The sequence below is a fragment of the Felis catus genome, chromosome E3 (assembly GCF_018350175.1).
Source record: "Felis catus isolate Fca126 chromosome E3, F.catus_Fca126_mat1.0, whole genome shotgun sequence".
NCBI lineage: Eukaryota > Metazoa > Chordata > Mammalia > Carnivora > Felidae > Felis > Felis catus.
In genome coordinates, this window is record NC_058383.1 from 15,540,490 (window position 1) to 15,563,020 (window position 22,531).

General features: G+C 41.8%; 1 protein-coding gene across 2 annotated transcripts in view; it reads right to left on the reverse strand.

The window, feature by feature from the left end:
* Window positions 1–12,016, reverse strand: part of TMEM248 (transmembrane protein 248) — a 38,226-nt gene extending 26,210 nt beyond the window's left edge. The window contains exon 1 of one of the 2 annotated variants that reach the window (XM_003998603.5): window positions 11,854–12,016. In XM_003998603.5, the coding sequence (XP_003998652.2) occupies window positions 11,854–11,955 (102 nt within the window). In that variant the 5' untranslated portion in view covers window positions 11,956–12,016. Of the gene's footprint in view, window positions 1–4,472; window positions 4,729–11,853 lie in introns of those variants that run through there. The other variant, XM_023246260.2, reaches the window with a different exon arrangement.
* Between the last annotated feature and the right edge of the window lie 10,515 nt (window positions 12,017–22,531).

Here is a 22,531-nt window from a genome sequence, read left to right on the forward strand (position 1 = left end):
TGCCAGGCACCATGCCAAGTACATACACCATACTTTTTAATCCTCACAAGGCTGCCAGGTAAATATTACTATCCTCATTTTACAGATGAGGAAACTGAATCAAAAGAGGTTAAGTAATCTGTGCTAGGTAATAAGTGGCAAGAGAGAGATTCTGACTTAATTCTTCTCACTCTAAAAGCTGTGTCATCAATCACAATACCAGGATTGATAAGTAGGTTTCAAGTCTAATGCCAAGCTGAAAAGAAACAAAACTTTCTTAGGCCATGGCTATATAAGGTGTATCTTAGTCATAAAAGCACAAGACTGATTTTTTTTGAAGTTTAAAATGGTTAACTTATTTTCCGCAATTCATATCTCACAACTCTCATCAGAGTATAAAGCAAAGAGGAGTAGAATCTTCTCTCAATGGTTTCCTGTTTCTCAAGCTAATACATTTCATAGTGCAGAAAAGACTTTCACAATAACTCACAACAAGTTTAAATGATCAAGATAAATTACAACAGGAAGCATAAAGTTTTAATGCATTTTAGGCAACACCAGTACTCGAATAAAGACAAAAAGGAACAACATGGGCTGACATAATTACATGTTTGTAACCAGACTTAGTTCCAAAATTCAGACTCTGGCTGTATTTCTACTCACTTACAATTAACAAACGCATGGCTCCATTTTCAAAGGCATAATATAAAATCATGGTAACTTCCAACATGCCTCCCTCTCCTTTTAAAAAAAATTAATTTACCATAGTTCCAAAATGGAAAATAACTTATCTTTGTTCTTTAGTTGTTTTTTTTTTTAATTGTTGAGCATTTTAGAAACCAAATTTAAAAGTATTCCCACATTAAAGTTTAATGACTTGGAGTTTAATTAACAGGTATTTAAAAAAACAGATCATGAGTGATGACAAGATTAAATCAACACTAAAAGTTCAATATGAAATTATAACATCCAAACTCAGTGTAAAGACTGGCAGATGTTGTGAAAACAGCACTTTTAACCAAACAGCATAAAGGTCCAACCAAATGACCATACTTCGTAGACAGTCATCACCAAAGGTTGATGTACAGTCCCAGGACTACATTCAGGTATGGAATTATACACAGAGAGAACTACAGACCTCTTGTCAAATTTATTCAATCTGTACCAGGGAAGGATAAAGATTTCCGTATTTATAAAAATGAATCCAAAATGGAAAATCAATTTGCTAAAAACTCTATCTTTCCTCCATTCCTTTAAGTCACTATGATACTGGGCTCTTTTTTTTTTTTTTTTTTTAGTTTTTACTTAAATTCCAGTTAGTTAACATAAGTGTAATATTAGTTTCAAGAGTACACTACACTGTGTTTCAACACTTCCATATAACACCCAGTGCTCATCACAAGGGCACTCCTTAATCCCCATCACCTATTTCACCCATCCCCTACCCACCTCTCTTCTAGTAACCATCAGTTTGTTCTCTATTAATTAAGAGTCCATTTCAGGGGTGCCTGGGTGGTCAGTTACTCTGACTTCCGCTCAGGTCATGATCTCAGTTTGTGAATTCCAGCCAGGCATCGGGCTCTGTGCTGACAGCTCAGAGCCTGGAGCTTGTTTCGGATTCTGTGTCTTCCCCTCTCAGGCCCTCCCCCGTTTGTGCTCTGTCTCTCTCTCTCAAAAATAAACAAACATTAAAAGAAAAAATTAAAAAAAGAAAAGAGTCCATTTCTTGGTTTGCTCTTTTTTCTTATGATCATTTGTTTTGTTTCCTAAATTCCACATAACCTTTTTCATTTTAATTAAAATGTCATAGTAAAATACTTTTATAAAGGCTGTCTTACATGACAATGGGATTCTGCAGCATGTTACTGACAAAAAACATCCCGCAGATTGGCCATCCGTGTACTATGTCATGCTGTGTCCCCTGTAAAGGCCACTCTTTTTCAGACACATGTCTATAACAAGGAGACAGAGCAGTGGCTAGAAAGGGAAGAAGAGTCTAAAAGAAGTATCAAAAAGTTAAGATGGTACAATCCTGAGAGTGTTTAAGGAAAGACTAAGGTTGAAGCCAGGGAGGTCCTGAGACTAGTCATAATGTTGCAGAGCAATTACATGGCATCCTATTTGAATGGCTTCAAAGGTCTTCGACAATACTGTGTAAGAGAAACCAGCCACATCTCGGTGAACTAGATGCCAGTAAAAACACCCAGGGGATGTCTGGGTGGCTCAGCTGGTTGAGCGTCCAACTTCAGCTCAGGTCATGATCTTGTGGTTCATGAATTCAAGCCGTGCGTCAGGCTCTGTGCTGACAGCTCGGAGCCTGGAGCCTGCTTTGGATTCTGTCTCCCTCTCAAAAATAAACACTGGGGCACCTGGATGGCTCAGTCCCTTGAGCGTCTGACTTTGGCTCAGGTCATGATCTTTCGGTTCACAACTTTGAGCCCTCTGTCGGGCTCTGTGCTGACAGCTTGGAGCCTGGAGCCTGCTTCGAATTCTCTGTCTCCCTCTCTCTCTGCCCCTCCCCTGCTCGCGCTCTCTCTCTCTCAAAAATAAATAAACATTAAAAATAGTAATAAATAGATATGTAAACATTTAAAAATTAAGAAAACAAAACACTCAGGAATTGGCTTAAAAGCCTGCCATTCATCAATTGGCAGTAGCCAGAGTGGCAAAGATCATACTAGAGCCGAGCTCCCACAAACTAAACACAGGCACAGAAACAACTTGCAGACACTAAATTTAATTTCCTGACTGTTAATACCAGACAGGAATCACAATCAGCATCTTTTTCACTGTCCTTAAAATAAGTTAAGCACTGCTTTGTGTCATTGTCTGAGTAACAGAACAAAAGAAACCCACCAAATGAAAACAATTCTTTAGAACTCAGAAATCTACCAGAAGCCAGACTGGGTAGCCAGTGCTTTTTCTGCCTTAGAAAAGCATTTAACCCTTCTTACCGACTGCCTCTGCCACTGCTTCCAGGTTTCTACTGCCCAGCTACCTAGTCTGAGTGCTGTTCCAACTCCTGCCCCTAGCTTTTTCATTTCCCAGTTAATTCTGACCCAAATGCTCAAGATCTTTTGAGGTCCACCTCAAGGGTCACTTCCTTTATGAAGCCTAACCATAACAAAAACCTCTGATAGTTATCTCCACGTGGCCATTCAGTCCTGCCACTTTTATGAGCCTACTGCTTTCTCTAAGTATGTTCCCCGCGGGCAGAAACTGTATTTGCACTTAGGTCTTGTCTCTCTTCCGTGCAATAGCTGCCAGCTGCCCTAACACAGGGATGCTCAATCAGCATTTGGGGATCTCAGTACCCAGACGTGGGTGGCAGGCAGTCCCGCTTTCAGTCCTCCCACCTCAATTAGGCCACAGAAATTCTTCCTCCACCTTTACTGAGAAGTCAGCACACTGCCTCCTTATCCCAGGGAGTAAAGAGCTTGCAGCCATCAAGTATATCTTAGCTGCACAACAGGTCTATTTCCTTTCCTTAAATCAGGAAACTGGAAGGTGTTCTTACCCTTCAAGCAATTTCATCTACACACAGGACACAAATGCTCAGACCCCAAGCTAACCAGAGAGCTATCGGGACAAAAAAAGTTATTAAATATCCATCATGAAATTAATCAAATTCCAGCCTTGGAATTTTTCCTCCCACTGCCTCCCACAGAGGCTCACCTTTGAGGCAGGAAAGTAGCAGTTCAGGAGCAGCCACAATCTTCCCTGCTTTAAAGCAAGCTGCAAAGAAGCTCCCCATTCATCGCTGAATAAGGGCTGTAATCTGCTAGTTGAGAACTAAACTACAGGCATCGTATTCTTCAACAAAGGCCCCCTCACCAGCTGTTCCCCGGTTATGGTGTTCACACAGTTCAAAACAGCACAATAGGCTTGGTTTTATTTCTAATGGTGTTTATCAAGAGAAACAGAACTACCTGGCTCTAAATTACCCCGCAGCCACTCCTCGATTTATTTTACTAAAATATGAGTGAAGATGATTATCCACCCTATCTCTCGGTATTTACCAAGCCTGACACATAATATACCACTATTTCAAGCGTCTGCACATAGGTTAAGTCTATCCCTCCCATCTTCTTCCTGAGACGTACATGATTTGCAAATAGAGAAGTAACGCAAACACGACCCGAAGTCAAAAATGGCAAACTACCAAAATGTTCCCCGTGCCAAATCCAAATTATCCAGGCCTCAGGTCTGAACGGGGGACGTCCCGCCATCTCGAGGGCGGCAGGGCACCCTGGCTCCAGGCATGCGGGTGGACCAACCCGGGGGGGCGGGTAAACAGGCCCACGCCAGCGGCGCAGGCCAGGCTTGGGCTAAGACGGAGCGACCCCCACCGCCAGCTGGGGCGGGGGCTGCAGCCCCGAGAGGAGGTGAAGACACCCGGCCGGAAGGGCCGCTCCCGACCAGCACGGCGCCCTCCCGACCCCGCGCTCAGCCCCGGCTGAGCCCCGACCCCGGCCCGCCCGCCCCCGGCTCACCCCGCCCCGGTGGGCAGCGGCGCGCCCCGGGCCCGGCCGGGCCAGCTGTTCGGCGGACGCCCGCGGCCGCTCAGAGATCACTCGCGGCGGCGCGCGGCGGGCCGGGGGCCGCTCGGGACCATCCTCCCCGCCGCGCCGGGGGCGGCCTCGGGCTCCACGGGGCCCAGGCGAGGACCAGAGGCCAGTCCGGCTCACGCCGCCGCGACACAGACTCCTCTCAGGGTCCGGCAGCCGTGGTTTCCGGGTAGAAAAAAACGCCACCGCCAACGCTGCCGTGACCTCCGACACCTGGCGTCCGACGGCGGCGCGGCCGGGACAAGATTCCTTAGTCGCGAGCTGCGGAGACCACGCCCCCTGGCTGGGCTACGTAGGGGCTTGCGTGCGAGTACCGGGGCTGCGTGCGTGCTGACACGGAGCGCGAGGCCTGCCTTTCTGTATCTGTGTTTGAACGGGGTGTTGTGAGGCTGGCATCGTGGTGAGTGCGCGTGCCTAGTGCACGTGGGTGGACGCGTGTCAGTGCGTTCTGTAAAGACCATGTGTGCTGTGCGTTTGTGGATCCGTGTGCGTGTTTAGTGCTGTGCGTGATGGTTAGGAGTATAACGTGTGTGCATACGTAGGTGTGTAGTGTGTGTCTGTGTGTGCCCGTGCATTAATCACTGCCCATGAAAGTATAATTTTAATACAATCCCTTTGTAAGGTAATTTGGCATCGTCCAGGAAACTTGAAGATGTGCCTTCTTTCTGGAGAATATATTACCCCGGAGAAACAGTTGCACATCTGCGCAAGTAGACATAATAAAGAATATTTATAGCACCGTTATTTGTAGTCACTAAGAATTGAAGAGAAAACAAACATCCATACAGTCAAACGTAAAAATAGGCAGTATATTCTTATATAAACAATTTCGACAGCGAAGATTATTCAGAACAGCTTGGCAACATCCGGGCTCACCTTAAGGGCAAGGTGGGGGGGGGGGCAGGGGGCAAGCCATGAAAGGATACATTGCAGCATAATTCCATTAAATAAAATCCCCCAAACATGCTAATCAACGCATTGTTTAGAGATGCATACGTGACTGGTGGAATTCAGAAAAAACAAACAAACAAACAGGAAGAGATGCACAAACTTCATGTTAAGTGGTAAGAGGATAGAATGGGGGAGGGCACACAGGCTACTTCAAGGTACCTTGAGCAAGTCACAAGCACTCTGAGCCTCGTGTACTTGGTTTCTGAGGTGGGGGTGATAACATCAGCTTGTTCCAGTTCGTTAAATTCCTTCACTCTGTAAAACTGTAAAGCACTATCCAAAGATAAGTTATGTGCTTTGAGAGCTAACCACGGTAGGACCTGAGCTGTTTGTCAAAGTTCCTGCAGGGCACTGACCCCTGGTCTGTTTGACACACACCGATTTAATAGTAGTATTTTATGGGTTCAAGAAGCTTCAGAGTAGTTTATGTCAGCTTATCAGCATTATTTGTTGATAATAGACAAAGGGCTCTGCATTTGGGGCTAGTTACAAGCAGGAATATGCCTATGCTGTGTGACCAGAAAAAACATTAGAAAAGAAACCAGCAGAGACTCAATTTTGGGCTCCCTGCTCTAAAGCGTTCCATGCACATGGTGGTGGTTCCTGCCCCAGGAGTGAAAGCGCCATCTGTTTGGGCTCTTACAGAAGAAGGATAATAGAACCTTGCACCTCGCCTTTCCAGCCCTTACTTAAATATTATTGGTGTATTGTATTTTTTGTCCTGTAATAAACTGTAGATTTGTTAGGGTCTGTGAGTTTTCTTTAGCAACCAAAGCCTGTTAAACCATTTCAGCAGCTGGTGTCAGATGTAGGATTTACTGAAAAAACCCTGACTCATTCTTAGCTCAAAATATGGCTAAGGCATTACTAGAAAAAAAAAAAAAAAAGGTGATTCTGATAAAAGAGATGAAAATGAACAAGTTACTCTTGGTTTGAAGTAGCACAGACTTTGAAATTAGATACTAGTTGTAAAACATTCCAACGAAATCTGGAATTGAAAGAATCTGAACCTCAGGAGCTAGAAAAATGGACCAGCAGGGAACTGCAAACTGATACCAGGTCAGCTAAAAATTCAGATCTGTGGTTGCTGCTTTGAGCATCAGCAAAATGAAAGTTAAGTTCAGAATCTCCTTGGGGTGAGCTGTGTCCTCTCCGGCTGGCACCATAATATTTGATGAGTCAGCTAATTCTGTGAGACTTAGGACAACAAAGAAGATAATTCAAGTTGGGCAAGATGACAGGGGGGGCAAGAAACTAGGGAAATAAGGGATTATTCAGTGAGGGAACTGAAAAATTTTCCAGGTCATTACAGACATCATCCTGATAAACCTTTGTTAAAATGATTCCTGAGAATTTTAGAGAATTTTAGAATGAGGAGCAGTGTCTCTGCTTTGAACACTTCTGACTAAAGGGGAAGATTTTGGTCCACCAACTATTGGCTAATACCTTTGTGGGGATGGTTCATAGGAAAGCCCCTAGGTTTCTAGAATGGATTAAGAGAAGGATCCATCATGCTTATCCAGAGAAAGACAATGTCACTTCCCCTCCGTTGTCAACCAATACTAAAGTTGCAAAAACACTGCAGGCGTAGGCAGTATTGAACTATCTGTATAATGACAGAATCGAGCTCCCTAATGGGATGCCCCTCACCCAGGCTACGACCAACACTGTAACTCAAGGCGTCCCGCCAGCACTAGCACCACATATGACTTTGATATTGAGACCACAGGAGAACGTAAAAGAGGCAACTTCAAATCCTTTATCCCAGCTACCACATGAGGATTAAAAAAAAACAAACTGGCACAGCCACTTTGGAAAACAAACTGGCAGTTCCTCAAAAAGCGAAACAGAGAGTTAACATTTTAGCCCAGCAATTCCATGACCAGAGACCCAAGAGGATTAAAGCATGTCAACACGAAAATAGTCAAAAAAGTGGAAACAGCCCAGATGTTCATCAACTGATGAATGGATAAACAAAATGTGGTACATCCATACCGTGGAACATTATTCACCCGTAAAGGGGAATGAAGCTTCAAAGCATCATGATAAATGAAAGAAGCCTGTCACGAAAGGCCACATATTATATGATTCCATTTGATATGAAATGTCCAGAAGAGGCAAATCCATGGAGACGGAAAGTGAATTCGTGGTTGCCAAAGGTGGGAGGTGGTAACTAAAGGGGAACAGGGTTTCTTTTGGGGCCAAGAAAAACACTTGAAAATTGACTTGGTGAATGCACTGAAAACCATTGAATTATACACTTTAATTGTGTGAATTACATGGTATATGAATTACATCTCAGTAAAGATGTTTTCAAAAAAGTTAGAACTTTACAAAAGAAAGGAAATCAACACAAGAAAGGGACTAACAATTCAGCCTCCAATCATGTGGGAATCTTTAGACAGCTAGTTTTAAAAGTCAAAAAAGAAAGAAATTGAGAGAGAAAGTGCCACCAAAATCTTTATGAAAATCTGGGGATCCCACATCTAAGTCTCCTCAAAGCCCTTCCAATGGAAAATCCTGTTGCATTTGACGTTTGCTCAGGAAATACTAGAGACAAGGCCTCTGACTTATACTGCTATGAGAACCAATTATGGTACATGAGAAAAGGTAGATTTTGTTGGAAGGGACAACATCATAAAAAATTGGTTGATTGTAGTTTAATCTGTCAACAGAAGTATGCCACAAAGCACAGATAGTCAGTGATCAGGGAGGAAAAGGATTGTCAAGTATGAAACATTTGTGCTCATATTACTTATTAGTGGATGGATCAGCTCTCTGTTCAAATGGATGCCAACCCCCCAGATGACTGCAAACATTTGAAATCCATGTGCACATTTGGATCTTCTATGTGAACAGAGTACCTGTTCCAAGGTGTTCTGTGCGAGTGTAGGTGGTTCCTGAACCAAGAGAGGGGTGGGTAATAGGACCTTGCACCTGGACGTCCCAGACCCTTAGGGTGAGACAGCCTTTGGCTGTGATTTCCTTATTTCCATGCTGTTGCTACCTAGTACCCTTTCCAGGAATAGACTGTAGATAGGTAAGCACTGCCATTTTGAGTCCTGTCATTTTGGGTCTTGAGCAAGTCAATCCTGTTTGACTACCACCATAGGTAGAGTGTTGCTGCACTAATAATCACTGGGTCTCCTGATGGGGTGCACTGAGAAGGACACATCACCTCTTTGGCATTCCTGCCAAAATGCTAAAACCTGAATATAATCCTCAGGACGTGATCAAGCAAATCCAGGATGAGTGACATTCTGAAAATACCTATCCCACACTCTTCAAGTACATCAATGTCATGAAAACAAGAAAGACATGTATACCAAATTCATGTATACCAAATCATCATGATGTACACTTTCAATATCTCATAATTTTATTTGCCAATTTTACCTTAATAAGCTGAGGAAAAAAGAAATAAACCTGGGCAATTGTTCTAGATTAAAGACCACTAAAGACACATGACCACTAAAAGCAATCCTGCACAGGAACCTGGATTGGGAAAATTTGGATATGGTCTACTGACTGCATCAATGTTAAATTCCTGTGGTTACGTAAAAGATTGTCCTTATTCTTAGGAGATATATACTATATTTAGATATATACTAAATAGAGGTATTGAATTATGATATCCGCACCTGAGAGAGAGAGAGGAAGCAAATGTGACAAAGTGTTAAGTATTGAATCAAGGAGAAGGGCATACAAATGTTCATTATAGTATTCTTTCAGTATTTCTGTAGATTTGACACTTCTCAAAATAAAAATTTAGAAAAAAAAATAACAATCACTGTGATACATTAGGCCAGAAGTCAGCAAACCTTTCTGCAAGAAAATATATATATATTTTTAAGCTTTATGGACCATACGGTGTCTGTCGCAACTATTCATCTCTGCCATGTACTGTGAAAGACACAGAATGAATGGGAGTGGCTGTAGTCTAATAAAATCTTATTTACAAAAGCAAGTGCTGGGCCAGATTTGGCTGTAGGCCATAGTTTCTGACCTCTGCTTCAGGCTGTGGTACACTCAGGGCAATTCTGCTGCCTCCTACAGTCAACTAGAAATTCATGGCTGCTCAGGAATTGACAGCATGTGTTAAAATGTGAATCAAATATTGTAGCTTGAGATGCTATTATCCTAATCTCCCAACAACTGGTGACCTAACAGCCATGCCCCACTGAAAACATCCTCTCCTCTTTTTCATCTTGTCCCTAATAAAAACTCTTCAAATCTCAGGGTGCCTGGGTGGCTCAGTGTGTTAGCGACCGACTCTTGATTTCAGCTCAGGTCATGATCTCGTGGTTTGTGGGATCGAGCCCCACATCGGGCTCTGTGCTGTCAGGGTAGACAGTGGAGAGCCTGCTTGGGTTTCTCTCTCTCCCTTTCACTGTCCCTCCCCTGCTCACCCTTTCTCTGTGTCTCTCAAAATAAATACATTTAAAAAAAGAGAAATGGGAACTCTGTGGGAATGTAAAATGGCACAGCCACAATGGAAAATAGTATGGCATTTCCTCAAAATATTAAAAATAGAACTGTAGAATTACCATATGATCCAGCACTTCTGGGTTTATTATCCAAAAGAATTAGAAGTCAGGATCTTGAAGAGATATCTGGACCCCTGTGTTCATTGTACCATTGTTCACGATCGCTAAGACACGGGAATAACCTAAATGGCCATCGACAGATGAATGGGTAAAGAAAATGTATACTCATACAGGGGAATGCTACTTGGCCAAAAAAAAAAAAAAAAGTAAGGAAATTTCGCAAAATGGGATAACATGGATGGACCTTAGGACATAAGGCATTATTCCACTTACACGAGGTATCTACAATAGCCAGTTTCATAACATCAAAGATTGGGATGGGGGTTACCAGGGGCTGGGGGGGGGCGTACTATTATTAATTAACAGTCCAAAAATTTCAGTTAAGTTTCTAGATACCTGCTGTGCAGCACTGTACTTAGAGTCAACAATAACACACACTCCAATATTTGTGAAGAGGATAGATTTTACGTTAAGTGTTGTCACCACACTAAAAAGTAAAAGAAAGAAAAAGAGTGGGGGCCCTGGAGCTAGTCTTCCCTGGGTTCGAATGCTGGCTCCCCGTTTCAGCTCTGTGATCTTGTGCAATGCCCAGGCATTTCCACGCACCAGCTTCTCTTTGTGCCTCAGGACAGTTAGCACGACTGACCCGCAGGCTACTGGAGAAGATTAAACAAGTTCTTCCATGTGAGGCACTTAGCCCAGTGCCTGGCATGTATCGAGCGCTAATTAATGCTACCTGTTAGTATTCCTACTAAATTAGGTTTCTTAGACACAGTCAAGAGGTAATACATCTTTAAATGCTCACTTAGCACAGTACCTAAGGGCTAAACACATGTAAGATGTTGCAATTATTCCACTAGGCAGTTAAACAGGCATTTGTTGCCTGTCACTTTCATTGTATCTTTCAGCTAAGTCTTGAGCCATTTAACTTTTCATGTTTTTGCACCTTCTCATTTCTCCTGGATTGTGAATAAGCTGAAGGCAGAGTCCAGGACGTGTGAATTTTTGCAGCCCCTCCAGCACCATGCTATGTAGCCTGGGCTGGAGTATATATAGGGCATAGTTTTAACACAGTCTTGAAAAGAAGAATCTTGGGGCGCCTGGGTGGCTCAGTCGCTTAAGTGCCCGACTTGGGTTCAGGTCATGATCTCACGGTTCGTGGGTGGGTTCCAGCCCCGCACTGGGCTCTGTGCTGACAGCTCAGAGCCTGGACTCTGCTTTGTCCCCTTCTCTCTCTGCCCCTCCCCTGCTTATGCTCTGTCTCTCAAAAAATAAATGAATGTTGAAAAAAAAATTTTAAAGGAAGAATCTTCAGTAGACCACCTAATCCAGCACGCTACTGATTGACTCATCTAAATAAAGTTTACTTATTTTGAAAGAGACAGAGATAGTGCAAGTGGGGGAGGGGCAGAGAGAGGGAGAGAGAGCAGGCTCCACGTTGCCAGGGCCGAGCCTGAGGCAAGGCTTGAACCCAAGAAACCCCGAGATCCTGACCTGAACTGAAACCAAGAGACGGGCATTCAACCCGCTGAGCCACCCAGGCGTCCTCATCTCCACACTTTGAAAAAGACAGCGCTTTCAGAATGAGTCACTATGACTTATGAGATGATAAGAGAAACTCTTCACTTGAAACGGTGACCATGTCCATCCACCCCCTCTGACTTTTCAAAATCGGGAGGAGACGACCAGACTCCTTCCCCTCCCAGACCTGTCCTGCGCTCCGCAGCAGGGACCATCAGAATTGCAGGTGAATTCTGACCATGGACTCAGAGCTCAGGTGAGATGCCTCCGTGTTTGAGAATGCTTACCAATCTTCCAGCTGCCACCCCAAGTCCAAGAAACTCGATTTCTTTCAGCTTCACTGACTTTTTATTACGGGAGTAGCACTTTTCTTCTGGCAGTGAAACCATTCAGCGGGTGTGTGCTTCCATAGAGGGAATTTAAACCAGACACCTAGCCCTGCAAACAGCTCCTTATTCTTTTAAGGAGGAGGAGGCCTCAGAACCTTCCAGGAGGATGATTCTACCCCAGAGGTGGCATTCTATATTGGCAACCGCAGAGGGGTTGCCTGGGAAACCCTGTTTAGACATCAGCTGCGTCACTTTTCAAACTTCTCCCTTTAAGAGCTAATGTGCACGATTACAATTCTGTGTCGTGTGGTGGTTTGGACAGCGTTTGTTTTTATGCTCTTAGAATAATTTTTCCATTTTTCTGATTACAAAACAACCATTGTATTGTATACAGTTAGGAAACTTTAGGAAATATTAAAAAAGGAAATTAAAACCATCTGTAATAACCAAACCCAATGGTAACTACCGTTAAGATTTTGCTGTATTTCTGGAGCACGTGGGTGGCTCCGCTGGTTAAGCGTTGGCTTCTTGGTTTCAGCTCAGGTCATGATCTCACAGTTCGTGAGTTCAAGCCCCCAGTCGGGCTCTGTGCTGACAGTGAGGAGCCTGCTTGAGATTCTCTGTCTCTCTGTCTCTCTCTCTCTCTCTCTCTCTCTGCCCCTCCCCCGCTTGTCTGTGTGCGTGCACTCTCTCTCTCTCTAAATAAATAAGTAAACTTAAAAAAAGAAAGAAGAAAGATTTTGCTGTATTTTTTCTTTTTTTTCTAGCATTGCATGGAATTTTATTTATTTTTAATGTTTTTTTTTTTTTTTATTTATTTTTGAGACAGAGAGAGACAGAGCATGAACGGGGGAGGGTCAGAGAGAGAGGGAGACACAGAATCCGAAGCAGGCTCCAGGCTATGAGCTGTCAGCACAGAGCCCCACGCGGGGCTCGAACTCACGGACCGGGAGATCATGAGCCCAGCCGAAGTCGGCCGCTTAACCGACTGAGCCACCCAGGCGCCCCTGCATGGAATTTTAAAACAAATTCGGAACTATGCTTCACATCATGCTAGGATAGTTTTCTACATAATTATTTGATTTAAACATCCCCCTCTACACAATTTAAACACTGAAAATTTTAACTTCTGTAGTCCTTATTTTTAATGTAAATTTTTATTGTGTTTCTTACGATTTTCTTAGCATAGCTTTCCAGAAATGGGATTACTGTGCCAAAAATAAAAATATATTTTTTTATTTAAAAAATTTTTTTAATGTTTATTCATTTTTGAAAGAGAGAGAGACAGAGCACAAGCAGGGGTGGGGTGGAGAGAGAGGGGGACACAGAATCTGAAGCAGGCTCCAGGCTCTGAGCTGTCAGCACAGAGCCCGACGCGGGGCTTGAACTCACAAACCTTGAGATAATGACCTGAGCCTAAGTCGGAGGCTCAACCGACTGAGCCACCCAGGCGCCCGTATATTTTTTCATTTTAGAGGGAAAGAGAGTGAGCAAGCAGGGTAGAGGGGCAGAAGGAAAAAGAGAGAAGCTTAAACAGGCTCCACACTCAGCGTGGAGCCTGATGAGGGGATCAATCCCACAACCCTGGGATTATGAGCCAAAATTGAGAGCTGGTCGCTCAATCTATGGAGCCATCCCAAAAGTAAAAAGATTTTTAAGGCTCTGACACATCGTGTGATTGGCCATCTGGAAATTTTATAATCTGTGCTTCCATCAGTGAGGCACATTTCTCTGTACATTCACAGTCCTAAAATGTTATAAAATTTCACTTTTGCCAATTTGACAGGCAAAAAAAATACGTTATTAAATTATTTTACATTTCTGATTACTAACGAGGTTGAAATTTTCATCTGTTGCTATCTATTCGTGAGTCTAAATGGTGAATTGTTTATGTCCTTTGTGCATTTAAAACAATGTTTATTTATTTTTGAGAGAGTGCAAGTGGGGAGGGGGAGAGAAAGGGGGGTAGTGGATCCCAAGTGGGGTCTGAGCTAACAGCAGCGAGCCCAGTGCGGGGCTCACACTCACGATCCACGAGATCATGACCTGAGCGGAAGTCAAACACTCAACCAACTGAGCCACCCAGCCACCCGCGTTTGTGAATTTTTAAATGGTTAAAATGTTTTAAAGTTTCTTATTTGAAAAAGTACTTCCGTTTTCTTTCATATTTGTATTGGTAATTTGTCTTTCTTCTTCCCCCACCCCCAACTTTATTGTGATAGAATTGACATATAACATTGGTAAGCTTAAGGTGTACAACATGATTTAATACACACTTATGTTGCAAGATGATTACCACAAAATGGTTAGTTAACACATCCATGGCCTCACACAATTACCTTTTTAATTTAATTTTTTTTGGTAAGAACATTTAAGATTTTATTTTATTTTATTTTAATTTTAATTTAAAAATTTTAATTTAAAATTTTAATTTTTTTTGGTGAGAACATTTAAGATTTTATTTTATTTTATTTTATTTTAATTTTAATTTAAAATTTTAAATTTAAAATTTTAATTTTAAGTTAAATTAAATTTTATTTTATTAATTTGAGAGAGAGAGAGCACATGCAAGCAAGGGAGAGGGGCAGAGGGAGAGAGACAGAGAATCTTAAGCAGGCTCCACGCTCAGTGTGGAAGCCAATGTGGGGCTCAATCCCGTGACCCAGGGATCATGACTTGAGCCCATATTGAGTCGGATGCGCAACTGCCTAAGTGACCCAGGAGCCTCTAAGATCTGCTTTCTTAGCAATTTTCAAGTAGGTAATACAGTAATTATTCACTATAGTCACCATGCTGTGCATTAGACCCTCAGAACGTCACTCATCTTGTAACTGGAAGTTTGTACCCTTTGACCAACATGTCCCCATTTCCTACCCCGCAGCCCCTGGCAACCACAATTTTGCTTTCTGTTTCCATGAGTTCAGCCTTTTTAGATTCCACATACAGATTCCACAAGTGAAATCGTACAATATTTGTCTTTCTCTGATTTATTTCGTTTAGCATTAATGCCCATCCATGTTGTCAGGATTTCCCTCTTTCCTATGGCTGAATTTTACATTTCTGTATCTATTCTCTGTCAGCAGTCACAGGTTGTTTCCAAACTTTGGCTACTGTGAATAATGCTTCAACGGACATGGGGGTACAGATACCTCTTTGAGATACTGTGATTTCGTCTCCTTCCACATCTATACCCAGAAGTGGGATTGCGGGATCGAATAGTAACTGCATTTTTAATTTTTGAGGAAGCTCCACAGTGTTTTCCACAGTGACTGCACCAGTTTAAATTCCCACCAACGGAGGCGCCTGGGTGGCTCAGTCGGTTAAGCAGCTGACTTCGGCTCAGGTCATGATCTCACGGTCCGTGGGTTTGAGCCCCACGTCAGGCTCTGTGCTGCCAGCTCAGAGCCTGGAGCCTGTTTCAAATTCTGTGTCTCCCTCTCTCTGACCCTCCCCTGTTCATGCTCTGTCTCTCCCTGTCTCAAAAATAAAATAAAGTGTTAAAAAAAAAATTAAATTCCCACCAACGGTGCACGAAGGTTCTCTTTTCTCCACATACTTACTAATGCTGTTATCTCTCATCTTTTTTTACAATCATCCCCACAGGTGTGGGGGTGATATCTCACTGAAGTTTTGATTTGCATTTCCCTGATGATTACTGATGTTGAGCATATTTTCATATATCTATTGGTCATTTGTATGTCTTCTTTGGAAAAATGTCTATTCAGGATTTCTGCCCATTTTTAAATCAGATTATTTGTTTTTTGTTTTTGTTTTTGCTGTTGGGTTGTATGAGTATCTTATATATATTGGCTATTACCTAGCACCTTATTAGATATACAGTTTCCAAATATTTTTTCCCTTTCCATAGGTTAGTTTTCATTGGCTTGATGGTTTCCTTTGCTGCACAGAAGGGTTTTTTTTTTTTTTTTGCTTTTAATTTTTAGTGAGAAATAATTAACATATTATGTTGTATTAGTTTTAGGTGCATAATATAATGATTTTATAAATGTGTATGTTGTGAAATGATTACCACAATGGGTTTAGTTAACATCCATCACCACACATAGTTACAATTTATTTTCCTTTTCTGATGAGAACCTTAAAGATTTACTTTCTTAGCAAATTTCAAATACACAATATGGTATTGTTAATTATAGTCACCATGTTGTACGATACATCCCCAAGACTTATCCATCTTATAACTGGAAGTTTGTGCCTTTGACCACCTTTGCCCATTTCTCCCACCAACCTCCCTCCCCACCCTGCCTGTGGCAACCATCAATCTGTCATCTGTATCTAGGAGTTGATTTTTCTTTAAAATATTCTACATATAAGTGAGATCATACAATATTTGTCTCTCTTCATCTGATTTATTTCAGTTAGAATAATGCCTTCAAGATCCATCCGTGTTGTTGAAAATGGCAGGATTCTATTTATGGCTAAATAATTTTTTTCTCTCTCTCAGAGACTGAGAGAGAGAGAGAGAGGGAGAGAGGCGCCGGGGTGGCTCAGTTAAGCATCTGACTTCGGCTCAGGTCATGATCTCACGGTTTGGGAGTTTGAGCCCCGCATTGGGCTCCGTACTGATGGTGCAGAGCCTGCCTGGGATTTTCTCTCTGACCTCCCCGCCTTTTCAAAATAAATATATAAAACTTAGAGAGAGAGAGCGTGCACCCACAAGTGGGGAGAGGGGCAGAAAGAGAGAGAGAGGGAGAAAATCCCAAGCAGGCTCCACACTCAGCATGGAGCCCAATGTGTGCTCGATCCCACAACCCTGGGATCATGACCTGAGCTGAAATCAAGAGTCAGATGCTCATCTGACTGAACCATGCAAGCGCCCTGAAAGTGTTTTCAAGACCCCTACTATTGTTGCATTGTTGGCAATGTCTCCCTTCAGATCTGTTAGTATTTGCTTAATATATTTAGATGTTCTGATGTTGGATGCATATATACATATATACATATATATGCGTATTATATATTATATATTGTTATATTCTTGTGGTGAATTTACCCCTTCATCATTATATAATGAATTTTTTTGTCTCTTGTTACTTAAAGTCTATTTTGTATGATATAAGTCTCTATTTTGGTTTCTATTTGCATGAGATATCTGTTCCCATCCTTTCACTTTGAGTCTATGTGTGTCCTTGAAACTGAATCGAGGGACGCCTGGGTGGCTCAGTCGGTTAAGCATCCGACTTCGGCTCAGGTCATGATCTCGCCGTTTGTGAGTTCGAGCCCCGCATCAGGCTCTGTGCTGACAGCTCAGAGCCTGGAGCCTGCTCCCGATTCTGTGTCTCCCTCTCTCTCTGCCCCTTCCCTGCTCATGCTCCGTCTCTCTCTGTCTCTCAAAAATGAACATTAAAAAAAAAGAAACTGAATCGAGTAATTTGTAGGCAGCACCTTCTTTTTATCCAGAAAGCCACTCTATGCCGTGAGTTGGAGGATATAATCCATTTACATTTAATAGTGTTTATATTTAATTGATGTTATACATAGAACGAACTTCCCCAACTTAACCACCTTTATGGAATATGCATTCTGCAAATGAAAACATTTTAAGAACAACAAAAGGTAAAGGGAATATTTACATATATTTTACACTGGTTGTTTTACCATTTTATATTTTTATATTTGTCTCTCTTTAAAAAATTTTTTTTAATGTTTATTTTTGAGAGAGAGAGAGAGAGAGAGAGAGAGAGACAGAGCATGAGTGTGGGAGAGGCAGAGAGAGAGGGAGACACAGAATCCAAAGCAGGCTCCAGGCTCTGAGCTGTCAGCACAAAGTCCGACACAGGGCTTGGACCCATGAACCGTGAGATTATGACCTGAGCTGAAGTCGGACGCTTAACTGACTGAGTCTCCCAGGCGCTCCTTTATAGTTCTCTTTAATCCCTCAGGAATTATATTCATGATAGTGTGAGACGAAGTTCTACTTTGTTTACCAAAAATTGGTAATACTGTAGTATACCATTGGGGAGTGGAAAGAAATCACTTGTGACAAGGAGGAGCGTGCAAATCAGCCAGCTGGGAGTTGTACATCTCCTTCCTCGGCCATTCTTAGACTTCGTTCTACCACTAAGACATCTTACTGTTGAAGCTGGCTCTATTCAAGGGTGTTGCCCTGGTGATGTTTAACCATCACCAACAGACAGCACAAAATCAAGATCTACCATCACAAAGCAACTCCCTCAGGCTGCCTTCCGCTCCTGTCCCTCACCACTAGCAGCCACTAATTTTCCCCCATGTCCATAATTTTATCATTTCAACCATGCTATGTAAATGGAGTCATACAGCATGTAACTTTTTGAGCCTGGATTGTTTTTCACTCCAACTGTTACAGGAATTAACATGCGGAGTAGTGTTCCATTGTACGTATGTGCCACAGTGAGTTTAACCTGTGAGAGAACATATGAAACGTCGCTAGTTTGAAGTTACTCAAGATAAAGCTGCTTTTAACGTTTGTGCACAGGCTTTTGTATGTTCAGGAGTTCTCATTTCTCTGGAATAAATGCCCCGGGGTGCTATCGCTGGTTTGGAAGGTAAGTATATGTTTTACAAGAAACTACCAAACTTTTTCCAGAGTGGCTGTAGCATTCTACACTTTCTCTTTTCTGATTCCATGTTTTCTTTTTCTTGGGTTCATTTTCCCTTGTTTATCAAGTATAGTTCCTTTCACTTCTTTTTAATTTTTAAAAATTTTTAAATTGTGGTAGAATACGCTTAACAAAATGTGCCACGTTAGCCACTGTAAGTGTGCAATTCAGTGGCATTAATTATATTCACGATGTTATGCGACTATCACCACTATCCATTTCCTGAACTTTCCTATCATCCCAAACCGAAACACTGTACCGATAAACACTAACTCTCCATTCCTCCTCCCGCTTAACTCTTGGTACCTTCTATTCTAATTTCTGTCTCTGTATCTTTGCTTATTCTAGTTACCTCACATAAATGGAATCATACAGTAGTTGACCTTTTGTCTTGGTCTATTTCACTTGGCAGAATGTTTTCAAAGTTTATCCACGCATTGCGTATCAGAATTTCATTCCTTTTTAAGGCTGAATCTTTTACACTACAGGGATACCCCGATTTTTTAACCCGTTCATCTGTTGATGGCCATCTGAGTTGTTATCAACCTTTTGGCTATTGTGAATAATGCTCCTCTGAGCCTTGGTGTGTAAACATCAAACTAAATCGTGTCCCCACAAAAATTCACATGTCGAAATCTTAACCCCTAGCACCTCAGAATGTGACTATAGTTAGGGACAGGATCTTTACAGGTGTAATCAATCTTAAATAAGGTCCTTGGGATGGACCGTAATCTAGTATGACTGGTGTACTTATAAGAGGAGGGAATTTGGACATAGACATATACAGAAGGCAGATGATGTGAAGACACAGGAAGAAGATGGCCACCCACAAACCAAGGAGACGCCTCAGGTCCAACCCTACTGACGCCATAACCTCACATTTCTAGCCTCCAGAATTGTACGAAAATGACCTTCTGTTGTTTAAGCTACCCAGCTTTTGGTACTGGTTATGTCAGCCCTAATAATATAGCAAGTATCTGTTTGAATCCCTACTTTCAGTTCTTTTGGGTACTATATCTAGAAATGGAATTGCTGGATCATATAGTAATCCTAGGTTTCACTCCTTGAGGAACCACCAAAATGTTCTCCACGATGATGGCACCATTTTATATTCCCAACCGCAATGCACCAGGGTTCCAATTTCATCACACCCTCGTCACTTGTTATCTTCTGCTTTTCTGACAAAAACCATCCTGACTGCTGTGAATTGGTACCTCCCTGTGATTTTGATTTGCTTTTTTTCTAATGACTATTGGTGTTGAGCATCTTTTCATGTGCTTATGGGCAGTTGTATATTTTCTTTGGAGATGTCTATTTAAGCCCATTTTTGAATTGGGTTGCTTTTTTTTTTTTAATGTTTATTTTTGAGAGAGGGAGACAGAAAGAGACAGAGCACGAGTGGAGGAAGGGCAGAGAGGGAAACACAGAATCCGAAGCAGGCTCCGGTCTCCGAGCTGTCAGCACAGAGCTTGATGTGGGACTCAAACCCATGAACCATGATATTCATGACCTAAGCCAAATTCGGACGCTTAATCAACTGAGCCACCCAGGATCCCCTGCTTGGGTCTTTTTTTTTTTTTTTTTTAATTGTTGAATTGAAGGAGTACTTTATATATTCTGGATATGTAACCCTTATCAGGTATATGATTTGCAAATATATTCTCTTGTAAAATAGTGATTTCTAGGCACTTGGGGGGAAGAAGGAATGGGCAATGACGCTCAAAGTATACACAATTTCAATTATACAAGATAAATAACTTCTGGAGGTCTACTATACAACACAATGCCTATAGCTAACAGTACTATATTATATATTTAAATTTTTCTAGAAGGGTAGATCTTAAGTGTTCTTAACACCATTACTCCCCACCATGAAAATTAATAATAATAAAGAAGATAGGAGGAAACTTTGAGAGGTGATGGATATGTCTATGGTCTGGAAGTTGGTGATGGTTTCACAGATGTATACTTAAACTCATCAAGTTGCACATTAAATATGTACATCTTAAATTTTTCCCCTCCCTTTCTGTGGGTTGTCTTTTCACTCTCTTATACTGTCCTTTGAAGCACAAAAGGTGTAAATTTTGATGAAGTCCCATTGATCCATTGTTTCTTTTGTTGACTGTGCTTTTGGTGTCATATCCAAGAAATCATTGCCAAACCTAATGTTGTGGGGATTTCCCCCTCCGTTTTCTTAGAAGTTTTATAGCTTTAGCTCTTATGTTTGAGTCTTTGATCCTTTGAATTAATTGTTTATTGTGTAAGGTCCAACTTCATTCTTTCGCACAAGGTTATCTAATTTTCCTAACACCATTTATTGAAAATATTGTCCTCTCTCCCACTGAATGGCGTGGCATGTATCTTCTATGGTTAAGTTTCTGTTCAAGTCTTGTGTCCGTTGTCTAACTGAATTCTTTTTTAACTGTTGAGTTCAGGGGCACTTGGGTGGCTCAGTAGGTTAGGAGTCTGACTCTGGTTCAGGTCATGATCTCATGGTTCATGGGTTTGAGCCCCACATTGGACTCTTGTGCTGACAGCACAGATTCTGTCTCCCTCTCTCTCTTCCCTGCCCCCCACTCATGCTTTGTCTCTCTCTATCAAAAACAAACATTAAAAAAGTTTTAACTGAAAAAAAAATTTTAACTGTTGGGGCGCCTGGGTGGCTCAGGTCATGATCTCATGGTTTGTGAGTTTGAGCCCCACGTCGGGCTCTGGGATGACAGCTCAGAGCCTGGAGCCTCCTTTGGATTCTGTGTCTCCCTCTGCCCCTCTGCTGCTTACACTCTGTCTCTCACATTGTCTCAAAAATAAACATTTAAAAAAAATTTTTAACTGTTGAGTTCAGACTATTCTTTATATATCATGGATATCAATTGTTGGTTGGACATGTAATTTGCAATTTTTTTTTCAGTCTCTAGCTTGTCCTTTTATTAACAGGATCTTTCATAGAACAAAAGTTTTAAATTTTGACTCAGTCCAATTTATCAGTTTTTTTTAAAAAAATGTTTTTGAGGGAGAGAGAGAGAGAAGCAAGTGGGGGAGAGGGGCAGAGGGAGAGAGAGAAAGAATCTCAAGCAGGCTCCATGCTCAGTGTGGAGCCCAGCATGGGGCTTGATCCCCTCCCATGGATCAGGACCTGAGCCGAAATTAGGAGATGCTCAACCGAGCCACCTAGGTGCCCCTGCTTCCCCCCCACCCCCAGTTATTGTAGTTTTCAGTTCTAACATTTCTGTTTGGTTCTTCCTTATACCTTTGCTTTGCTGGGACTTTCTACATCTTCATTTGTTTTAAGCATGTTCATTTTAGCTCACTGATGCATTTTTATGATGGTGTCTTAAAATTTCTCATTAGATAATATCTTGAATAGAAGTGGTGAAGGTGGGCATCCTTGTCTTGCTCCTGGTCTTAGAGGAAGAGCATTCAGTCTTTAACCATTATGATGTTAGCTGTGGGTTTTCTTATATGCCTTTATGTTCTTGTTTTCTTCTATTCCTACTTTATTTTTTCAAGAAGTGTATTTAAGTGCTTTTTCTGCTTCAGTTGAGATGATCATATGGTGTTTGATCCCTTTATTCTGTTAATGTATTGCATTGATTGGTTTTTGTAGTTGAACCATTTTTGTATTCCAGGAATCAATCCCACTTGGTCATGGTGTATAACCCCTTTAATGTGTTATAGATGGCTACTTAGTTACTTTTGATGGCTAATATTTTGTTGAGAGTTTTTGCATTTATGTTCACCAGGGAAATTGGTCTATAGTTTTCTTTTCTCAGACTGTCCTCAGGCAATGCTGGACTCATAAGAAGTATTCCCTCTCCTTCAATTTTTTAGAAGAGCTTCAGAAAGATTGATGTCAGTTCTTTAAATGGTAGAACTCACCAGTGAAGCCATTTGGTCCTGGACTAAAATTATTTTTTTTAATTTAAATTTTAGTTAATATACAGTGTAATATTGGTTTCAGAAGTAGACTTCAGTGATTCATCACTTACATACAACACCCAGTGCTCATCACAATAAGTGCCCTCCTTAATGCCCAT